General features: G+C 35.6%; 3 protein-coding genes across 3 annotated transcripts in view; 1 reads left to right on the forward strand and 2 right to left on the reverse strand.

The window, feature by feature from the left end:
• LOC134847905 (integrator complex subunit 7-like) overlaps positions 1-3427 on the reverse strand; it is a 44789-nt gene extending 41362 nt beyond the window's left edge. Inside the window, exon 1 of the mRNA XM_063865170.1 lies at positions 3201-3427. The gene's annotated coding sequence lies outside the window, so the exon portion shown is untranslated. The remainder of the gene's footprint in view (positions 1-3200) is intronic.
• Positions 3428-7394: 3967 nt separating this feature from the next.
• Positions 7395-10245, reverse strand: LOC134848198 (uncharacterized). Its single transcript, XM_063865569.1, has 3 exons — positions 9857-10245; positions 9272-9464; positions 7395-8008 (listed from the first exon to the last, which is right to left on the reverse strand). The coding sequence occupies exons 1-3, from the start codon at positions 10059-10061 to the stop codon at positions 7546-7548; spliced, it is 861 nt and encodes a 286-aa protein (XP_063721639.1). The 5' UTR covers positions 10062-10245; the 3' UTR covers positions 7395-7545.
• Positions 10246-10777: 532 nt separating this feature from the next.
• Positions 10778-21957, forward strand: LOC134848106 (uncharacterized). Its single transcript, XM_063865453.1, has 2 exons — positions 10778-11498; positions 21349-21957. Exons 1-2 carry the CDS (start codon positions 11234-11236, stop codon positions 21930-21932), a joined length of 849 nt encoding a protein of 282 aa, XP_063721523.1. The 5' UTR covers positions 10778-11233; the 3' UTR covers positions 21933-21957.
• The last annotated feature ends 431 nt before the right edge of the window (positions 21958-22388 follow it).

Below are 22388 nucleotides of genomic sequence, written 5' to 3' on the forward strand. Positions count from 1 at the left end.
ATAAATTATTTATTTAAAAAACATAGCCAGTTAATGCGTGAGTCGCGCAAAATGTTCCGACTACAAAAATATAAACACAGAGGCGAACCAGATTTTATTTAATGCAATACAGGACAGAAAATCGAAAACGTCCAAAAAAATCCGAAAATGTTTTAAAAAATTATATCTATCAAAATTAATGAAGCTGGTCTTGAAAAAATAACAAGACAAAAGAATGGGAAATTTTACCAAGCGGTAACAAAGGTGAACAAATCCGAGAAGAAAAACTTAAAGCCGATGAAAAATTTCAAAGTCTTCAAGAGTCCCCTCCCCGTAAGCCCACCCGCTCATGATTTGTGTTGCTCATCACACGATATTTTGTTGCTCATTAGCCGATATAGTACAGCCCAAAACCTATAAAGCAAAAAAAAACAAATTGAGCAAAAAACAAGAAAAGCAACAAATCGAGTTGGTAAGTTTAGAACCAACATAAAAAACCAACTTGAAATAGGACGGATATTTAACATGCTCAAAATATGTCTGCTTTAGTAAATTTCAAAAAAAGATGAGTCGTGCAAGGCTTAAGGAGATGAGTCATGTGAACAAAGTTATTTACTGGACAAGAAGTCGCAATGGTAAAAAAAACAATTCTAAGAAAGATTCAATTTTTTAGATTTTTTTAACATACTTTTTATGCAAGTTTACTTGTAGCCGATAGGAGAGATTCAATTGTTTTATAAAACTATAAGAAGCTGATAATAGCTAAGACCCCATTAAAACTCAGTAGAATTGAATAGCAAGCTCACTCTCTCATTCATTATTCTCCCACTCACTCGTTTTATTGACATGTAAATGAGTCCGAAATTTCTTCTTTAAATTCGAATCAAGGCTGAAAGGGCTTTAACATGATACCACGCTTGACCCCTACAAGATTTCCTTTAGGTGTCAAATCTGGACGGAAAAAAAACACCCTACGCCATAGTTCATTCGCTAGTTACTATATCCGCCAAGTTATACACTTGAACTTCCACGAGTTCCACTAAGATATTTGCAGACCAGAGTAAAATTTTTAAATCATTGGTTTTTATCTACCGTGGTAATTTTTTCAAAATCTTGCTTTAAACCTAGTATCACGAAACATCGCAAACAGTTGTTAAGTGACATGAAAGTGCCAATCAAACAAAAAAACAAATGACGTTTTGAAATTTTCGAAATTAAAAAAACATAACGTTGAACTTCAAATATATTTTAGGACCAACAAAAAAGGATTGGGCTAAAATTTGCCTAGTCTAGGAACCAGAAAAACATCACGACTACTTAGGTGTCTTCACTACGGTCAATGACACTTAACAAACAGACCAATGAATTTTTTAAGAGCCAAGCAAACAAAGAAACAAGAATGGCCGTTCGCCGTGCAAGTAACACAGAATCTTCCGGCCACATTCATAAAAAAACGACCACATTTTTTTCTCTTTTTTCGTAAAGCTAGTGAAGTTTCTAGCGCGTGGTGTGATTGTAGAACTTTACAAACACGTTAAAAATTATTGAATAAGGCATAATTTTAATTTATTTTTCGACAAATTTTGATACCAAGGAACCGCTATATGAAACTTATTTCGTACTACTAATTTCATAGCCTACGATCCTAAATAAAATTTAAACTTTCATATAATGAACGTTACTCGATCGCTTTACTCGCTCGAAATGGAATTACTACTCAAAAATTTAAGACCAGTTTTTGTCAACAAGGACAACTTTTTGAAATTTTTTATGTCATTCAAACCACGACTGAAAAATATTCAACAAAAAAATGAATCGATCCATTTCAATGATTATTTGTCGTTCTTGATTTTGCGTGATAGCAAAAAAAAAAGAAAAAAAACTAAAACACACCCGATCAAAGTTCCTACCAATTTTCAATGGTCGAAACAAGAAGGTTTTTAAACAAACGGGATTCGAATTCAATGCTTAAAACAATTTTCACAACAGGAATCGTAATCCCAATAAATATCAGTAAATAAGGGCAAAATGAGAAACTTTTAAAATTTGATGAATTGATACCACTAATTTTCTGTGATCGGATTTTGTGAATGTTTTATATATAAATTCACCATTATTAATTTGTATACACAGAGGCGAAGCTGAGGTTCGCACCACTTGCAATGCAACAATTATAGGATGAAAGCAACATGAGCCTCAAAAACTAGCAAACCGAACTTCGAACCAGGCTATTAAAGCAGGAAGTGGAAAAACGAAAAAAAAAAACATATAAATAGATATATATTCATTTTTTTCAAAGACGTCCTAGTGGAGTTGACTTTGGGCATACAAAAATTGGAGACAGAGTCTGCCGGAAATTTAAAAGAAAAAAATTCAGTAAGAAACCGACTGAAATAAAGCCGACAGCTGATTAGCTGAAACTCAGCAGAAAGTTTTTGTCAAAAACCATATTGAAAAAAATTGCATGTAACGCCCAGATAAGATCCACGCTAGCTATGAAATAGTACGTGCAAAGTCACCTTCAGAATTTGGAAACTAAACCGACGAGCTTAAGTCGACGACCATTAAGCCGAAAAATCTTGAGCAGAAAATGAGCATCGAAACTTTATAATTATACACACGATTTGCTTTCTAGTTATAGCATATATCAGTATAAGTATTATCTACCCAGTAGTTAATTTTGAATTTTCATCAAAATTGAGCATGTCAGCTGCATAGCCTCATCATAAATGATTCCACTGATTTTGCTAAACTAGTTGTTATCCTGAAAAAAACTATATTCCGATTTGACAACGCTTGCTAATCGCAAGCGTAATAACTTGTGTATACGTTTATGCATAATGTATATACTATTTATTAACATGTGGCGTAATGGATGATTTAATATTTTACTTGAAAATATATTTTTGGCAAAAGGTTTAGTAACGCAAAAACAGGAAAATATAAGAAAAATTCTTCAAATATCAAAAAAAAAACAGGATTATTATTTTTTTGACGAACAGAAAAATACATGCTTCTAAAATTATGTCTAAAAAACGAAAATTTGGACGGAAATGTGCGGTTCTGTCACAAAAACCGATTTAAAATACCCAGTTCCAAATACCACTTGTGTTGTGGAAGTAAATCAAACCGGGAACATCATTAGCAGCTTCAAAGTCGAAAGCAGTTGACCAAAAAATATTCTTTGATTAATTTTGGAAACTAATGGAAAGTACTTAAACCTGTATTGTTCGCAGCTCGGAACAAATCCGCCAGTTTAAGAAAAGCAGAATTAATCAGCACTGGAAGTGGAATCTGGTTCAGTATAGTAGGCAGTGACACTAGACTGTCAATTTGATCTCCAGGTAGGCCAGAACCCCTTGTCCAGAGAAAGGATCAACAGGTTTCCCTGGTGAAGGTCCAGCGTTCCCAACGATCCCTCTCCCGCATTCATAATAACTCAACTATGCTATCTGAAAAGTGATGCTAGATGAGCAAATTCGATAGCATTATCAACAAAGCTTTGAACAAACTACTTTTGCTAGGAAAACATTTGTAGGTATTTGTCTTTCACGTAAATGGTACTATTTTTTCTTGGGCCAATTTGGGAACAAACTTATTGTCCACTTTTCCGCTTCATCTTACGTCAACCTAGCATCAACATGTCAGTTTAAAACATTAATTTGAATAGCAGTTCACTTTAAGCTGAACTCTTTGCACTTAATCATCGGATTCAAGTCATTCCACATATTCATTCCTGAAAACTCTCTCTTGCTCTAGGAGCTCTGCTTCTATTTCTTCTATCATTTCGACTTCATTTAGACATTTCGACTTTCGTCTAAAAAATCAGAGGTCCAAAATCCGAAGAAAATCAAGCCACTTGAAGGGCAAGAAATCGAGAATTGCGAAATTCAATTAAAAATTTTAAAAATACCAGAATATTCCAAAGCGATTCGATCCCATGCCGACCCAAAGGGTCCCCCCTTTGATACTTTTTCAGAAATCTATTTTTGGCCGACCGACCCTAAAACTTTTCTAAAGGCGCCAATATATACTAACTTTGAGGGGGAGCGCGCGCAAAAAAAAACGCGATTTTTTTGTCAAAATTTTTCAAAAAGTTCCCAAAAACGGCTTTTTTTGACTTTTTGAATGTTTTTTTGGGCAAAATAGGGGCAAAACAGTGCTTTGGGAGAGCTCGAAAAATCATTTTGGTCGACCTAAAAAAAAGTGGTTGAAATTTTTTTTTGAAAATCCGCCCCCCCCCCCTCGAGAAAATCCTAGATCCGCCCCTGCCGAAAACAATTGTTCTTAAATAAATTTAAGCTCGAAAAACTTTAGAACCTAGACTTCCAAAATCTCCCGGTAGTTTCGTTTTTTTTTCTCAAAAAAAGTAGCATCGAAACGAAAACACAAAGGTCAAAGCAGCGGTAATAGATATACATTTTTAGGGAAAAAAAGCTTCACGCTGAAAAGACCAACGAAAAACAACAGAAAGGCGCTTTAAGACGCAAGAAATAGAAAAATAGCCCTTAAGGACATCAGGATAGCAGGTTGCCTGTTGTTTTGATTAAATCTATGATATCGGACTTGGCAGGATAGTTAGCGAGAAAAGTCCAGAGAACGGTCAACAAATCAAAAATTTGACATTTCCGAGAACGATAGCTTTTTGTATGAAAAAATGGACGTTACCACTTATGCAGAAGGGATTCATGCAGCCTTTAATTTTGATTGACTCCAAAATCTCAGATTTGGGAGGGTAATTCGAGAAAACTTTCAAAAAAAGGTCAAAAAGAAAAATTTAAACTTTTCCGAGGGCCATAATTTTTGGTGTAAGAAAAATTTGAATGCAAACACAAAAAACTTAGGTTCCCAAAAACCCCTCATTTGAACTGAACCCAAAATCTCAGATTTGGCAGGGTAGTTTTCGAGAAAATTCATTAAGATCAAAAAACAGTAGAAAAAAAAAAGACTTTTCCGAGAGAAACAATTTTATGTAAAATACTTTGGGAGTTGATGCTAAACCGGGGATCTTCCCACTACTCAGTATCTCCATATAACCTACATAATCAGATTTGAGAGCTTAGTTTTCGAGAAAAGTCAAAAAGATCACAAAATGGTCAAAAAATAATTTTTGAATATTCCGAGGGCCATAATTTTATATTTAAAAAATTGTTCGAAGCCACTCATGCCGGAAAATTTTTAAAATCGTTCTATTCAAGAAAAACAAAAGGTTCTATTCAGAGGAGAATATTTCGAAAAAACGAAAAAAAAGTCAAAAAAATTGGTCAAACATTCAACCCACAGACTTTTTCGAAGGCTGTAGACAAAGGGTTCAAGTGAAAAGAGACTCTAGAGAGTACGCAGGCACACAAGGGAGAAAAAAGTTTTTCAATTGACACCCCTCTTTCGAAAATCAGTAGAAGTTTCTGACAAATACTAAAAATTTTCCAATAAACTTGGAAATAATTTTTCATAACAAAAAAAATTCAACAAAAGGATTGGTAAACATACAAGAACTTGAAAAGTACGGAAGGATGTGTTAAAATTATATTTCTCTTAAAACAGCCCAATATTAGGTCCTTAAACCGATGAAAAATAGGCCGAACTACTTTGGGCCGAGGAGCTTTTGCGAAAACAAAACAAAAAAGGAAGTACGAAGTCAAGCTGACCAAAAAATTAATTTGTGGGACTAAATCAAACACTAAACGCAACATGAAAGAAAAATGCGCGAAACAAAAAAAATGATTCCAAGACGCGACAACTAAGCCGACAACAGATAAGCAGACAAATAATTAGCCGAAAACTTTTTTAAGCAAAAAAAAACAAACAAAAAAGAAAATATACGAAGGTTAGTAGAATTACAAATTGCAGGAGTAAATGAAAACATAAAAAGCAACTAAGACAAAAACTTCATTCGGCAAAAAATCTAAAATATGGTATCAAGGCCAAGAAAACAAACAGACGAATAATAAGCCGACAATGTTTTTGTTTAAAAAAAACAAGCCCCGATCAGATTCGAACCCAGGACCTTTGCTGCCCCAGGCGTATTCGTTACCTCCAGACTAGAGTCCTCGATATTCATAGTAATCTGAATTCATTGTGCGGCAAGGTACCAAGTGATTCTGTTAAACAAAATCACAAGCGTAAATTCATTTTTTTTCAAAGACGTCCTAGTGGGGTTGACTTTGGGCATACAAAAATTGGAGACAGAGTCTGCCGGAAATTTAAAAGAAAAAAATTCAGTAAGAAACCGACTGAAATAAAGCCGACAGCCGATTAGCTGAAACTCAGCAGAAAGTTTTTGTCAAAAAACATATTGAAAAAAATTGCATGTAACGCCCAGATAAGATCCACGCTAGCTATGAAATAGTACGTGCAAAGTCAACTTCAGAATTTGGAAACTAAACCGACGAGCTTAAGTCAAAGACCATTAAGCCGAAAAATCATGAGCAGAAAATGAGCATCGAAACTTTATAATTATACACACGATTTGCTTTCTAGTTATAGCATATATCAGTATAAGTATTATCTACCCAGTTGTTAATTTTGAATTTTCATCAAAATTGAGCATGTCAGCTGCATAGCCTCATCATAAATGATTCCACTGATTTTGCTAAACTAGTTGTTAACCTGATAAAAACTATATTCCGATTTGACAACGCTTGCTAATCGCAAGCGTAATAACTTGTGTATACGTTTATGCATAATGTATATACTATTTATTAACATGTGGCGTAATGGATGATTTAATATTTTACTTGAAAATATATTTTTGGCAAAAGGTTTAGTAACGCAAAAACAGGAAAATATAAGAAAAATTCTTCAAATATCAAAAAAAAACAGGATTATTATTTTTTTTACGAACAGAAAAATACATGCTTCTAAAATTATGTCTAAAAAACGAAAATTTGGACGGAAATGTGCGGTTCTGTCACAAAAACCGATTTAAAATACCCAGTTCCAAATACCACTTGTGTTGTGGAAGTAAATCAAACCGGGAACATCATTAGCAGCTTCAAAGTCGAAAGCAGTTGACCAAAAAATATTCTTTGATTAATTTTGGAAACTAATGGAAAGTACTTAAACCTGTATTGTTCGCAGCTCGGAACAAATCCGCCAGTTTAAGAAAAGCAGAATTAATCAGCACTGGAAGTGGAATCTGGTTCAGTATAGTAGGCAGTGACACTAGACTGTCAATTTGATCTCCAGGTAGGCCAGATCGAAACCCCTTGTCCAGAGAAAGGATCAACAGGTTTCCCTGGTGAAGGTCCAGCGTTCCCAACGATCCCTCTCCCGCATTCATAATAACTCAACTATACTATCTGAAAAGTGATGTTAGATGAGCAAATTCGATAGCATTATCAACAAAGCTTTGAACAAACTACTTTTTCTAGGAAAACATTTGTAGATATTTGTCTTTCACGTATATGGTACTATTTTTTCTTGGGCCAATTTGGGAACAAACTTATTTTCCACTTTTCCGCTTCATCTTACGTCAACCTAGCATCAACATGTCAGTTTAAAACATTAATTTGAATAGCAGTTCACTTTAAGCTGAACTCTTGGAACTTAATCATCGGATTCAAGTCATTCCACATATTCATTCCTGAAAACTCTCTCTTGCTCTAGGAGCTCTGCTTCTATTTCTTCTATCATTTCGAATTCATTATCGTAATTTGACCCAAAATGATTGTCGGCTCTAGCAGAATTTTGATTATCTAAGTTTGAATTTGTACCGTTGAAACTAAACTTTTCGGACCTCGTGTTCATATACATTTCTCTACTAGACGACAATGATGCTTCATTATGAGGATTTGGAATATTGTGATTTCTTGTCATACATTTTTTAATTTTGATGGTCCAAGCATTGATGCACTTTTCTTGGACGGCAGTGTCTTTGAGCAAAGAATTCAACTCATGTTCCTTTTCAGTTCTGGTCGCTAATATGGTCTCAGCTTCGCGTACAGATACCTCCAGTTCCGAATAAATTTTATTTAATTCCTCTTCCTGGAGTTTCAGGGGTTCGATGACATTCAAGTCTATTTTTGCCCTAATTAGTCAAAATATCAAATGAAATTGAAGACCAAAACATAGCGAACAGACAGTTGGAAAAGAGTCAAAAAACGAAAGTAAACAGAGAAAAAGACTGACTTGATTTTGAAAAAAAAAACTTCAACTTTCGTAGTTGGAAGCAAAAAAAATATGGCCTTAAAGCTCGTATAATTTCTAGAACAATTTGTGATTGCCACTTTTTTTTGACAAATTTAACCCAAATTGAGAAAACTGGAAAAAACTTAATTCCGGTGGAAAAACTAAGTTTCACTTTCGAAACTAAAAATCGATCGCATTTTTTGCGAAATTTTGGCATTCATAATTGGAGAGTGCATTTTGCCAACCTTCTAAAAAATCAACTAGAATTGAATTGCAGAGTCTGAACGATGATCATTGACTCTTAGTAATATCGGGACATATAAATTATCGGGACACAGATAACACAAAGCCGAAGCGGAGCTTCGCAACACTTGCCATGCAAAAAACACATGGCTCTACAAAATGGTGAACAAAAAAAAACAGAAGTAAAAAAAAACTCACTTACACAAGAATGGAAATCACTTACAGAGCGGCAAAAAAGGCGGCAAACTTTGGGTCGAAACCTGTGGAGCCAAAAACAAATCTATTGGTCTGTTGTCATAAAAAATTTCATAAAATTTAAAAGTTATTACGACCCATCCAAACTGAAACACAATCCGAAACGGATATATTTTGTCATCGAAATTACGCAAAATAAGTTGACTAAGTCGATATAACATAAACTGAAGCTGTTTGAATTATTTAAAAAAAGCGAAAAACTCAAAATCAGATATGGTAAATTTTGTAATTTGGTAAGTTAGTACAAACTGTTTAAATTGGAAAAAACCATGCTTTAAAAAATAAACCAACGTAAACCCTGCCAGATAAAAAATGGCGATCAAAAAAGCGGAAAATTAACCGACAGATTCTAGGACGAAAACCACCAACCCAAAAAAATGAATATTCTTTGAAAAGATATTTACAACCTGAAACAAATTTGAACAAATGACCACTTATATGATAGAAATGAAAGTGAAGATCCTACTTAAGTGAAGATTCTCTAGAGATCCTTTAGAAGTGATCCTGTGGACAAAGTAGTTTACGGGGAAAAAGTCATGTACCCGGTTGCAATACCCTTGCTTATTGCAAGGGTAATGAACATAGCTAACTGAATACCAAATAAAAGACATGTTTACATTTTTGTCTTTTCGAGTCTTCTGTGGAAAAACTTGGCATAACTAACATTCTTTCCTGAGATTTGCGCTGTTCGCTCAATGAAGCTGCAGCAGACAATTTGCCAATTTCAGCAAATCCTTTAGTTCGAGAGAGTTCCAAGTCATCATTCAATGCTTCTATCTCTGATTTCAGTGCCTTATTGGCGCTATTTCTCTTCTCCAGAAACGATGCGAGCCACTGAGATCTTTCTTTTTCTATCTCTGTATAAATTCCAAGTGTATCAATATTTAATACTATGTCAATACTTCAATTTTAAATTTTGGGCAAATTCGAAACATTTTGAGCAAATTGTAAAATGTTGTTTAAATAGGTTTAGTGCCATTCTGCCATATCATAATTCAATGAATCCTACTTACAAGTCCAGCAACTTAACAAACTTAACAAAAATATTTGAGAAATTATAGGATCCCGGAATCTACGAGTCCATAAAACTTCGTAAACAGTCTCCCTTAGCATGCTCTTAAAAGTTTTAAACTAAAACATGACCACCAGATTAACGAGTGCCAAAAAAGACAAAAAAAAATTCGCCAAAAAACATTCGTTTTTAAAAAAGGTTTCACATTAAGTCTTTTAAATTCAGATTGACCTTAACCTAGTTCAACTCTGACTCTACTCAGCTTCTGATTTGCCTCTACTATCTTCCCCTCCAACTCTCTCTTCAACTTAAACAACTGCTTCTCTTCGTCTTTTCTCTTCAGCACTTCTTTCTCCGCCTCCACTGTCTCTATCTGCACTTTCTGCAAATCAGCACTTTTCCCTTCTATGAGCTTCTCCAAAGACTTCACTTGTAACTCCATGATTTTATTCAAATTTGGGTTGATAGATTGATTTGTTCTTAAAAAACACTATTTTGTTACCAAATCGGACCAGTACAAAAACTTCTCTAATTATGAGTATAAAACAAGCTCTTTCAATCAACATCCTCGAAGCTATAAAGCAGTAAATAATTTTAGACATCATTTTTCGAAAGAATCATTGGATATCAATACTGTGTCTATAGCTTTTTGACGTGATATTAATAAATAATAAGTAGATAATAAGTATTAAAAATTTAAGGCTAAAAGAAGGCTAAAAAGACGCATTTCAAGACCAATGCGTTTTGTACCTCGCATTTCAAAACTAAAATCAACAATGTGTTATAATTATTTAGAAAAAATACACAATGTTGAGTCTACCTTTCTGCTAGTACACGCTTTTGCTTTTATGAAGGTAGTAATCCCAAATCACAAAAAAAATAAAAACTCGAAAATCGGGTTTAGATTTCAATTACACGCACAAACAAAATTTCTTAAATCTAAAACTTTCAATAACTTGAAGTATTCGAATCCATTAGTCCATAAAAGAAAAGGCAAACAATGAGATTAATCAGGTGTTTTGAAATCAAGAGGACAGTTGGCACTCCATAAAGAGGTTGACAAACTAACGTACATGTGAACATTCGACGTCTCACTTTTGTGTACTTTCTTCAAGCCAACTTAATCAAACTTGTTTTTATGCAAAGCTAAGCAAAAACTTGTTCAACACAATGAAAAGTATATATACATAATGGTCAGAGCATAAACTCTTAATTGAGATACCAAAAAGTATAAAACCACAAAAACAGCTTGCCATTGACATAAAGAATTAAATCAGAAACTAAACTTTTACAGCAGAAATGCTTTCTACAAAGATCTAATTACGTATAAGGGTTAATTCAACAGAAGAACAACAACTTCGTTTGTTTATTTGACAAATTGATCGAATTCCCGCAATAAGTCTTCATTGTTTCGACAAAACCAATTACAATCTAACATCAGCCAAATAACAAATCAAATCTCAATTAGGCATCTGAATTGAAGAGCTCAACAGAAAAGTGACGCCGATTTTTGGATTTGAGGAATCATAAGAATTGGGGAAATTTACTAATTGGCAAATCAGAAGAGGGTTTAGGACAATACAACTTCTGGAAAAAGAGCGTATATATTGAAACATGAGTGTGATCAAAGATGAAGTAGTGTTCAAGGGGCGAACTGTATTCAACCAAATAAAACTGAAGCCAAGTGGAGAAGCCAGCAGCAATGAATCAAATAAGTGGCCCAAATTCATGGCTGTGAACGAAAATAGCAGCCGAATCAACTACTACCAAGTGGACTACAACGAGGACGAAGGAATCAAGTTCAAGTCTATGTGGACAATGGACTTCGACAAAATACACGATTTTGATTTCATCGGGGATTTCTTGGTGATAGCCGACGGTAAGAATAAATTAAAAATCTTTTCGCGTTAAATATTAACTCTGGTTGTGATTCACTCTGAAAATGTTAAGCTAAAAACCTATCAGATTACCTTTCGTCTGAAAAACCAGAGGTCCAAAATCCGAAGAAAATCAAGCCACTTGAAGTCGTTAAGGGCAAGAAATCGAGAATTGCGAAATTCGTTAAAAAATTATAAAAATACCAGAATATTTCAAATCTACTGAAAATGAAGCAGCATGAAACCGTGAAGGTTGGTTATAATTTATGTAAACAAGCAAAAAAAACATGTCAAGAATGCCATTTGCCAGCAAGAAATCAGCATTGAAACAGAAATAAACTAAGTAACTAAGCCGACAACACGTTGTGCCGAAAACAATTGTTCTCAAATAAATTTCAGCTCGAAAAACTTTTGAACCTAGACTTCCAAAGCCTCCCGGTAGTTTCGTTTTTTTTCTCAAAAAAGTAGCATCGAAACGAAAACACAAAGGTCAAAGCAGCGGTAATAGATATAAATTTTTAGGGAAAAAAGCTTCACGCTGAAAAGACCAACGAAAAACAACAGAAAGGCGCTTTAAGACGCAAGAAATAGAAAAATAGCCCTTAAGAACACCAGGATAGCAGGTTGCCTGTTGTTTTGATTAAATCTATGCTATCGGATTTGGCAGGATAGTTAGCGAGAAAAGTCCAGAGAACGGTCAACAAATCAAAAATTTGACATTTCTGAGAACGATAGCTTTTTGTATGAAAAAATGGACGTTACCACTTATGCAGAAGGGATTCATGCAACCTTTAATTTTGATTGAATCCAAAATCTCAGATTTAGGAGGGTAATTCGAGAAATTTTTCAAAAAAAAGGTCAAAAATAAAAATTTTAACTTTTCCGAGGGCCATAATTTTTGGTGTTAGAAAAATTTGGGTGCAAACACAAAAAGCTGAGGTTCCCAAAAAGTCTTTGAACTGAACCCAAAATCTCAGATTTGGCAGGGAAGACTTTTCCGAAAGAAATAATTTTGTGTAAAATACTTTGAAAGTGGTCGCTAAATCGGGGATCTTCCCACTACTGATAGTTTTTGAAGTTGATAGTTTTGTTGACAAATAGTGAGATAATTATTATAATAAGTGACGCTTGAACCACGACTGAGCGTCTATTTACGTTTGTCAAAAATAATGCGTCAGCTTATAACGTATTTTGACGAGAATTCGTGTAAGAACAATCTTTTGCTTTTATAATTTAATTCCGTGAACAGGTTGGATCTATCTCAACATAGCCTAATTGTTGTGATAAACTTACTAAATAGTTTCATGTGATATGATAATGGTACGCTTGTAAGAAGTCACGGGACGGGATTTTGGAGAAGCGCGTCAAGCCGCAATACTCCCCCTTACCCGGACACAACCGCAAGAACCTCCACCCGTGAAAAACCAGTGAAGGTCCGTGCCGAAGCACAGGCAAACCAGTGATTTGCAAAGCATACATCCACGTATCATGTAGCGGGCTGCAGAGCAGCAAATTTTATTACGATGGGTTCTCCTGCATAGAACGCACCCCTGAGAACTTTGCATAAGTATTTAACACCACCAACAGACCACCAAGCACAGCCCTCATCGAATCTCAAGAAGAAACATCACCGGCAATACCCACAACAAACGTTCCCCTCCGACTTCTGGAAACTTATCGACCAAGAACTTGAATTTAAAATAAGATACATACATAAAAACATCGTTAACTGGAAACCGCTCTTCATATTCCTAAGCAAGAAAAAGAAGCCCGATTTCGAATTCATTGAATTACTGAACCAGCAGCTGTTTTCATTAGTAAAGAGAAACACCAAACTCTAACGACGCAATGAAAATAGCAATGACTCTCCCACATTTGCTGCTTCCCAAAACTAAATCCAGAAACAAACGGATCCAATTCCATTACTCTGAGTCTCCGCATAATTTTGTGGAAACAATGCTTCCAAATTAGGCATCAAAAACAGAAAAAAGCTAAGTAAACGAGGAAGTTAAGCAATTCGGATAAACTAATGAGTACTGGCAAAGAATCTGCCGCCTTTGGCTGTCTTTCAGACAACAAAACAAAAAGAGAACTTCCCCTAAACGAAGTTATTCGAGGAAAAAAAGTCTTTAGTATCCTGAAATAAAAACACCCCTAAGCCAAAGCAGCGTACACTATATAACTAAAATAAGTGAAAAAACAATGCTATACCACTCCTCTATATGGGAACAAATAAACGACACAACAGTTCAAAAATTAACCCTAAAACGCACGGAGGCCACGGTTCTTCAGGTCTAGATGCGAACGAATGGAGGATTTTAAAACACCTCAACCAGACATCCATTGAGTTTCATGTGATATGATAATGGTACGCTTGTAAGAAGTCCCGGGACGGGATTTTGGAGTCAAGCTCGTCAAGCCGCGATACTCCCCCTTACCCGGACCCAACCGCAAGAACCTCCACCCGTGAAAAACCAGTGAAGGTCCGTGCCGAAGTACAGGCAAACCAGTGATTTGCAAAGCATACATCCACGTATCATGTAGCGGGATGCAGAGCAGCAAATTTTATTACGACAAGATTGAAAAAAAAAGATAGAAAAATATATTGAAAAACGAAAGATAGAAAAAGATTGAGAAAAGAAAGATAGAAAAAAGAAAGACAGAAAAATATTGAAAGAAGAAAGATAGAAAAAGATTGAGAAAAGAAAGATAGAAAAAGATTGAAAAAAAGAAAGATAGAAGAAAATTGAAAAAAAGAACGATCGAAAAAGACTGAAAAAAGAAAGATAGAAAAAGATTGAAAAAAGAAAGATAGAAAAAGATTGAGAAAAGAAAGATAGAAAAAAGAAAGACAGAAAAACATTGAAAAAAGAAAGATAGAAAAAGATTGAAAAAAGAAAGATAGAAAAAGATTGAAAAAAGAAAGATAGAAAAAGATTGAAAAAAAAGAAAGATAAAGATTGAAAAAAGAAAGATAGAGAAAGATTGTAAAAAGATTGAAAAAGAAAGATAGAAAAAGATTGAAAAAAGAAAGATAGAAGATTGAAAATAAAAAGATAGAAAAAGATTGAAAAAAGAAAAATAGAAAAAGATTGAAAAAAGAAAGATAGAAAAATATTGAAAAAAGAAAGATAGAAAAAGATTGAAAAAAGAAAGATTGAAAAAAGAAAGATAGGAAAAGATTGAAAAAAAAAGAAAGATAGAAAAAAGAAAGATAGGGAAATATTGAGAAAAGATTGAAAAAGAAAGATAGAAAAAGATTGAAAAAAGAAAGATAGAAAAAGATTGAAAAAAGAAAGATAGAAAAAGATTGAAAAAAAAAAGGATAGAAAAAAGAAAGATAGAAAAAGATTGAAAAAAGAAAGATAGAAAAAGATTGAAAAAAGAAAGATAGAAAAAGATTGAAAAAAAGGATAGAAAAAATAAAGATAGAAAAATATTGCAAGAAAGATAGAAAAAGATTGAAAAAAGAAAGATAGAAAAAGATTGAAAAAAGAAAGATAGAAAAAAAGATGAAAAAAAAGATAGAAAAAGAAGATAGAAAAAGAAAGTCAAATAAAAAAAGATGAAAAAAAAGACAGCATAAAGGACCGAAAAGCGAAGGATTGGAGACAACTGTTCGGCAGTTTTACTATTTTGAAGTGAATCGACAAAACAACATTGAGAGTTAAAAAATTAGGAGTCGGGTAGATAGACATAATCAAATTAATTATAAATTGTCGAATTAATTAAAAAAGCAGGTATACAGACAGACAGACAGATTTAATTTGGCCTCAAAAAAAAACTAATGAAAAATTCATGACCTTGTGGAAAATTAATTCAAAAATTTTTTAAGCATTGCAATTTAGGATATAGCTTAAACATGAAAAAATTGTTGTTAAACATGCAAAATTATTACACTTAAACATGGGAGATAGCTGTCATTAGCATTTAAATATAGTATAGATGGGTTCTCCTGCATAGAACGCACCATTGAGAACTTTGCATAAGGATTTAACACCACCAACAGACCACCAAGCACAGCCCTCATCGTATCTCAAGAAGAAACATCACCGGCAATACCCACAACAAACGTTCCCCTCTGACTTCTGGAAACTTATCGACCAAGAACTTGAAATTAAAATAAGATACATACATAAAAACATCGTTAACTGGAAACCGCTCTTCATATTCCTAAGCAAGAAAAAGAAGCCCGATTTCGAATTCATTGAATTACTGAACCAGCAGCAGCTGTTGTCATTAGTAAAGAGAAAAACCAAACTCTAACGACGCAATGAAAATAGCAATGACTCTCCCACATTTGCTGCTTCCCAAAACTAAATCCAGAAACAAACGGATCCAATTCCATTACTCTGAGTCTCCGCATAATTTTGTGGAAGCAATGCTTCCAAATTAGACATCAAAAACAGAAAAAAGCTAAGTAAACGAGGAAGTTAAGCAATTCGGATAAACTAATGAGTACTGGCAAAGAATCTGCCGCCTTTGGCTGTCTTTCAGACAACAAAACAAAAAGAGAACTTCCCCTAAACGAAGTTATTCGAGGAAAAAAAGTCCTTAGTATCCTGAAATAAAAACACCCCTAAGCCAAAGCAGCGAACACTATATAACTAAAGTAAATGAAAAAACAATGCTATACCACTCCTCTATAAGGGAACAAATAAACGCCACCCAATCAACCAGACATCCATTGAGCTTTGCTAACTAATTGCAAAGCTAGCCTACTCAATAGCAAGTAAAGTTCTCCCCCATGAAAACCTAGCGGCGTTTAACTTGTCTCATTTGATACATCTACACAAAAATTCAGGGGGTAAGGCCTTTTAGTATATGCGAGGTTCTGAGACCAATAATTGACAAAAGAATCATCCATTGCATAAAATCGGTCCATAAAAATCACGGAAGAAATTTGCAACTCAGTAGTGTGGAATTGAATATGTTATGCACAGCTTGAGGAACGAGTTTGAGAAACCGGAAACGGCCGCCATACTACTTATTGATGCCGAAAAAGCCATCAACTCGCTCAATAGAGAGCTTTCTCTAAATAAGTCCTTTGACCGGCACTACAACATGAGCTAGTCAATTCAGACAAAACATCCCTAAAAATTATATGTCAACAACACGGTTTTGAGATCTACCTAAGGCACAACGCAAGGTAGACCCCTTGCAAGGAGTATGTACGGAATAGGTATAACCCCAGTAATCGAGCTCCTGTGAAAACCAAATGTCATCCAAAAATGGTACGCAGAAGACGGAAGCGCTGCAAACGGAAGCGGTGCAATACTCGACAACCTAGATGTACAAGGAAAGTCTTTCGGCTACAATGTGAAACCTTCCAAGTCTCAACTCATAATAAACAAAAACCGTCGGGAATGCGCCATAAAGTTATTCCAAGCCACTAACAAAAAAATGGTAACAAAATGTAAATAAAATAATCAAATAGTATTGAAATGGTAAATGCATGGAAAGCGAAACTGAAAAGACAAGTACACTAAAAAATCTTTCCAAAATAGCTAAAACATCACCACAAAACAGATCTGCTACACGAATGAGTTCAAAAAAAATCAAGCGTCATAACCAGAACAACTCAGGAAGCATTTAAGAAAATGGACATAACTGAGAAAAACGTGAGACAACAGCTACTTCCTAGTATTACTGGTAAAAAACCATATAACAGATGAAGATCGCAGCCGTTTTGCACTATGACTTTTCCAGCATTCATGAGTGGTCACGAGCAATTTTCGATTCATTAGAAAACAGTGATCCAGAAATAGCTGAAACGGAACAAACTCTCATAAAAATGAACATCAAAACTGAGAGACAGAACATCACACTCTCAAAAAAGCTTAAATTATAGAAAATTGCTCATCAGAAAAAAGCTAACAAAAAATCTAGCATCACAGAAAGGAGCATCGAACTGGCTAAGCGTGCTACCCTTGAAAAAGCACAATTTTTCCCTCAACAAATCAGAGTTTGAAGATGGATTACATCTGAGATCTGGTTGGGAGCCACCAAACACTCACCATACATGCCCATGTGGACAACCGTTCACGCTGACCCACTCTCTACACTGCCCCTAAGGTGGATACACTCACCTACGACAATGAAATTCGCGATACCTTTGCGACACTCCTGGACGACGTATGCCATGATGTTGAGATAGAGCCGAAACATCATTGCACACTTCGTCCAGGAGGGACGCATAGGTATCACGAATTTCATTGTCTTAGGTAGACGAAGTATGCCATGATGTTGAGATAGAACGGAAAGAGCATGCAAGAAAGTTTCTAGGAGACGAAGTATGCCATGATGTTGAGATAGAACGGAAAGAGCATGCAAGAAACTTTCACCAGGACGCTCGAAATGACATCAAGGCAAATGCACTCTGGGGAGGCCGAACCTTTTTCGATGTAAAACTTGTCAACCCCATGCTAAATCCCGCCCTACACCTGTATCTGGCGCCTGCAAATTTCATGAGTGTCAAAACATTAAAATACCAACAAAGAATTTTAGATGTGGAACACAGCACCTTTGTTCTACTAATTTTTAAGTGTACTGGAGGCGCAGCACCAGGCTCTACAAAAACCGTCCAGAAACTAGCAGAGAAATAAAAAACTAAATTACAAAAGGGGCCCTTCCGTTTAGTTACGGTAAGTGCACAAGCTGGATAGGGCCATACCAGCGATATAAAAATGCATATATCAGCAATGAAGTCATAAATCAGCATTAAATGCATCGTCATAATGTTAATTTATCTTAGCCGTCCTTCCTCTACAATAGCGCTTATGGAGTTGTCGATAAATTGAACTTTGCGTTTTTCATAGTTTAAGTGAGAAATAGGTTCAACGCAACAAGCAGAGAAATTAAGCGAAAAACGGAAGGAATCATACTCCGACACTATAAACTTTGTAAGAAACAAAATAAGTTTTGCACTTCTGAGGAGTGCAATCCTCTGCCTCAGTGGGTGCAAAAAACTTTCAAATACATACAACATAGACAATTCCATCAGTGCTATAATCGAGGAGGGATGGTTTTAATTGGCAATTCTCTGATGTTTTCAAATCGATTTGATTTATTCATAAAAGTTTGCCGATGTATTTATATAGCGCTGGTATGGCCCTATCCAACCTGTGCACGGCCGTTGGATGACGGAAGGGCTCATTTTAATTCACCCCCTTAGAGAAGCATCAAGTTTCTTGTCGAAGCAACTGAATGGAGTTATATGTTATCAAAATTTAAGTCAAATTGAGCTGCTGCTTGACGAAGTGGCCACGAACTTTCAACTCACTTTGGAACTTAATGGAACAAGGTTCCGTTGCTGAATAAAATAGCAGCAACGTGCCTCCATTCTAATTTTACATGTTTTGAAAGATCGGCCAATCTCCAAAAATGAGCTATTGAAAATTCATAATTTAAGTGAGAAATAGGTTCAAAGCAAACAAATCTAGTAGCATTGGGTGTTGCTTTTGTACCAAAAAGAATAGATAATTGAAAGAAAAATAAATTTTACACACAGAGGCGAAGCTGCACTTCACAAACCTAAACGACAACACGGCAAAACAGCTGTTGTATTGAAAATGCTGTTAGAAAAATTAAAAAATCTGCCGACGGTTTTCAATCGTCAGAGCTAGAGATTTCGAATCAAATGCCTTTCCATTAGCGCTTACAAACCTTCATTCATCAGTTGGCAATAAAGTCGATAAAACACGAGCAGTACACGAATACTAAGTGCGCATTTATGCTGAGCACTAATTTATGCAAGTTAGGTTGAAAAAATTAGACAGACTGTAAAACACTACGCTTGTCCTAAAACACTAAAATCACAACTGAGAGACAGAACATCACACTCTCAAAAAAGCTTAAATTATAGAAAATTGCTCATCAGAAAAAAGCTAACAAAAAATCTAGCATCACAGAAAGGAGCATCGAACTGGCTAAGCGTGCTACCCTTGAAAAAGCACAATTTTTCCCTCAACAAATCAGAGTTTGAAGATGGATTACATCTGAGATCTGGTTGGGAGCCACCAAACACTCACCATACATGCCCATGTGGACAACCGTTCACGCTGACCCACTCTCTACACTGCCCCTAAGGTGGATACACTCACCTACGACAATGAAATTCGCGATACCTTTGCGACACTCCTGGACGACGTATGCCATGATGTTGAGATAGAGCCGAAACATCATTGCACACTTCGTCCAGGAGGGACGCATAGGTATCACGAATTTCATTGTCTTAGGTAGACGAAGTATGCCATGATGTTGAGATAGAACGGAAAGAGCATGCAAGAAAGTTTCTAGGAGACGAAGTATGCCATGATGTTGAGATAGAACGGAAAGAGCATGCAAGAAACTTTCACCAGGACGCTCGAAATGACATCAAGGCAAATGCACTCTGGGGAGGCCGAACCTTTTTCGATGTAAAACTTGTCAACCCCATGCTAAATCCCGCCCTACACCTGTATCTGGCGCCTGCAAATTTCATGAGTGTCAAAACATTAAAATACCAACAAAGAATTTTAGATGTGGAACACAGCACCTTTGTTCTACTAATTTTTAAGTGTACTGGAGGCGCAGCACCAGGCTCTACAAAAACCGTCCAGAAACTAGCAGAGAAATAAAAAACTAAATTACAAAAGGGGCCCTTCCGTTTAGTTACGGTAAGTGCACAAGCTGGATAGGGCCATACCAGCGATATAAAAATGCATATATCAGCAATGAAGTCATAAATCAGCATTAAATGCATCGTCATAATGTTAATTTATCTTAGCCGTCCTTCCTCTACAATAGCGCTTATGGAGTTGTCGATAAATTGAACTTTGCGTTTTTCATAGTTTAAGTGAGAAATAGGTTCAACGCAACAAGCAGAGAAATTAAGCGAAAAACGGAAGGAATCATACTCCGACACTATAAACTTTGTAAGAAACAAAATAAGTTTTGCACTTCTGAGGAGTGCAATCCTCTGCCTCAGTGGGTGCAAAAAACTTTCAAATACATACAACATAGACAATTCCATCAGTGCTATAATCGAGGAGGGATGGTTTTAATTGGCAATTCTCTGATGTTTTCAAATCGATTTGATTTATTCATAAAAGTTTGCCGATGTATTTATATAGCGCTGGTATGGCCCTATCCAACCTGTGCACGGCCGTTGGATGACGGAAGGGCTCATTTTAATTCACCCCCTTAGAGAAGCATCAAGTTTCTTGTCGAAGCAACTGAATGGAGTTATATGTTATCAAAATTTAAGTCAAATTGAGCTGCTGCTTGACGAAGTGGCCACGAACTTTCAACTCACTTTGGAACTTAATGGAACAAGGTTCCGTTGCTGAATAAAATAGCAGCAACGTGCCTCCATTCTAATTTTACATGTTTTGAAAGATCGGCCAATCTCCAAAAATGAGCTATTGAAAATTCATAATTTAAGTGAGAAATAGGTTCAAAGCAAACAAATCTAGTAGCATTGGGTGTTGCTTTTGTACCAAAAAGAATAGATAATTGAAAGAAAAATAAATTTTACACACAGAGGCGAAGCTGCACTTCACAAACCTAAACGACAACACGGCAAAACAGCTGTTGTATTGAAAATGCTGTTAGAAAAATTAAAAAATCTGCCGACGGTTTTCAATCGTCAGAGCTAGAGATTTCGAATCAAATGCCTTTCCATTAGCGCTTACAAACCTTCATTCATCAGTTGGCAATAAAGTCGATAAAACACGAGCAGTACACGAATACTAAGTGCGCATTTATGCTGAGCACTAATTTATGCAAGTTAGGTTGAAAAAATTAGACAGACTGTAAAACACTACGCTTGTCCTAGAGTAAATATGCATAATTTTGACCATTTGCTTTTAGGTGAATTATCCGAAAAACAATTGTTGAAAATTTCGTTACAAGACAGGAAACCAACGAACATACCAACAAAACAGGTGTCATCTAGAGGTGCATGGAAGCTCAGTTGCCTGGAGTCGAAGCAAATTATTGCTTTGTATGTAAAACACACGAACGATCTACACTTCTACGAGAACTTTGAACATTCATTCTATGTACAGAGCCCCTTCTCTGGTCAAATTAGTCAGTTACAAATCACGCAAGACTTCCTTATAATAGGACAACTGGAGAAACACATCGTTCAAGTCTATAAAACTAATCTTACTCACAAGACGCTCAGCGCATTTATACAAATTGAAGGATTTTGGGGAAACTTTGCTATTCATGGCGCTTTATTGTACACATCAATAATGGGAAGTCAGAAGGAGGTAGTAGTGACAAATCTGAAGAGTAAGTCTCAGCATCACCTAGAAGCAGAAACAAAATTTGTACCTCTCGTCGCTCTTGATGATAAAATATTGCTGACAAAAGAAAGACATAATAACACTACAATTCACGTCTTTATAATTCCCGCAATTGATTCTGCTCAATCAGAGATGGTTAATTAAATACAGTATTGAAATCAAAGTTTTCCCAGGCGCAACCATATAGGCGAATAAATCAAGGACGGATATTCTTTTACTGTTTCGAAACAAACTTATCAGTTATACTTCATTTGTTTTTAATTATATTTCATTTGTGTCTTTTGAATTGGAGAATTTTCTGTAAAATTAGTAGCAAAATTCAGAACCAACGGAAGTAATTAAAAAGAGCAATCTTCGTCTTCGTAGGGCGTTTTCGAGCATTACTGCCCATTGCCCGCCATATGTATATCTCTCACAATTGCTTTCCACTGCGGCCTGTTCAGTGCAGTATCTTTGGCCAAATCGAACCAGCTTGCCTCCCAGTTCTTGTGGGTCATTTTTTGGGGTTTCAAGAATGGGCGGAGTTCCTTCTTCACTAACCGTCTCCACGAGTTCTTTACTCCACCGGGGGGTCTCTTCCAGTTGTCGGCTTTCTCAAAT

Source organism: Symsagittifera roscoffensis, chromosome 6, assembly GCF_963678635.1.
Source record: "Symsagittifera roscoffensis chromosome 6, txSymRosc1.1, whole genome shotgun sequence".
NCBI classification, from domain to species: domain Eukaryota; kingdom Metazoa; phylum Xenacoelomorpha; order Acoela; family Convolutidae; genus Symsagittifera; species Symsagittifera roscoffensis.

What these genes read in the sequence shown, in the direction of transcription:
- LOC134848198 (XM_063865569.1), bottom strand. Translation starts at nt 10,061, where the DNA reads ATGGAGTTACAAGTGAAGTCTTTGGAGAAGCTCATAGAAGGGAAAAGT. An exon ending in TAGAGTCAGAGTTGAACTAG is followed by an intron (nt 9,465 to 9,856) that starts GTTAAGGTCAAT and finishes GAATTTATACAG; the next exon opens with AGATAGAAAAAGAAAGATCT. An exon ending in CGCAAATCTCAGGAAAGAAT is followed by an intron (nt 8,009 to 9,271) that starts GTTAGTTATGCC and finishes TTGACTAATTAG; the next exon opens with GGCAAAAATAGACTTGAATG.
- LOC134848106 (XM_063865453.1), top strand. Translation starts at nt 11,234, where the DNA reads ATGAGTGTGATCAAAGATGAAGTAGTGTTCAAGGGGCGAACTGTATTC. An exon ending in TTTCTTGGTGATAGCCGACG is followed by an intron (nt 11,499 to 21,348) that starts GTAAGAATAAAT and finishes ATTTGCTTTTAG; the next exon opens with GTGAATTATCCGAAAAACAA.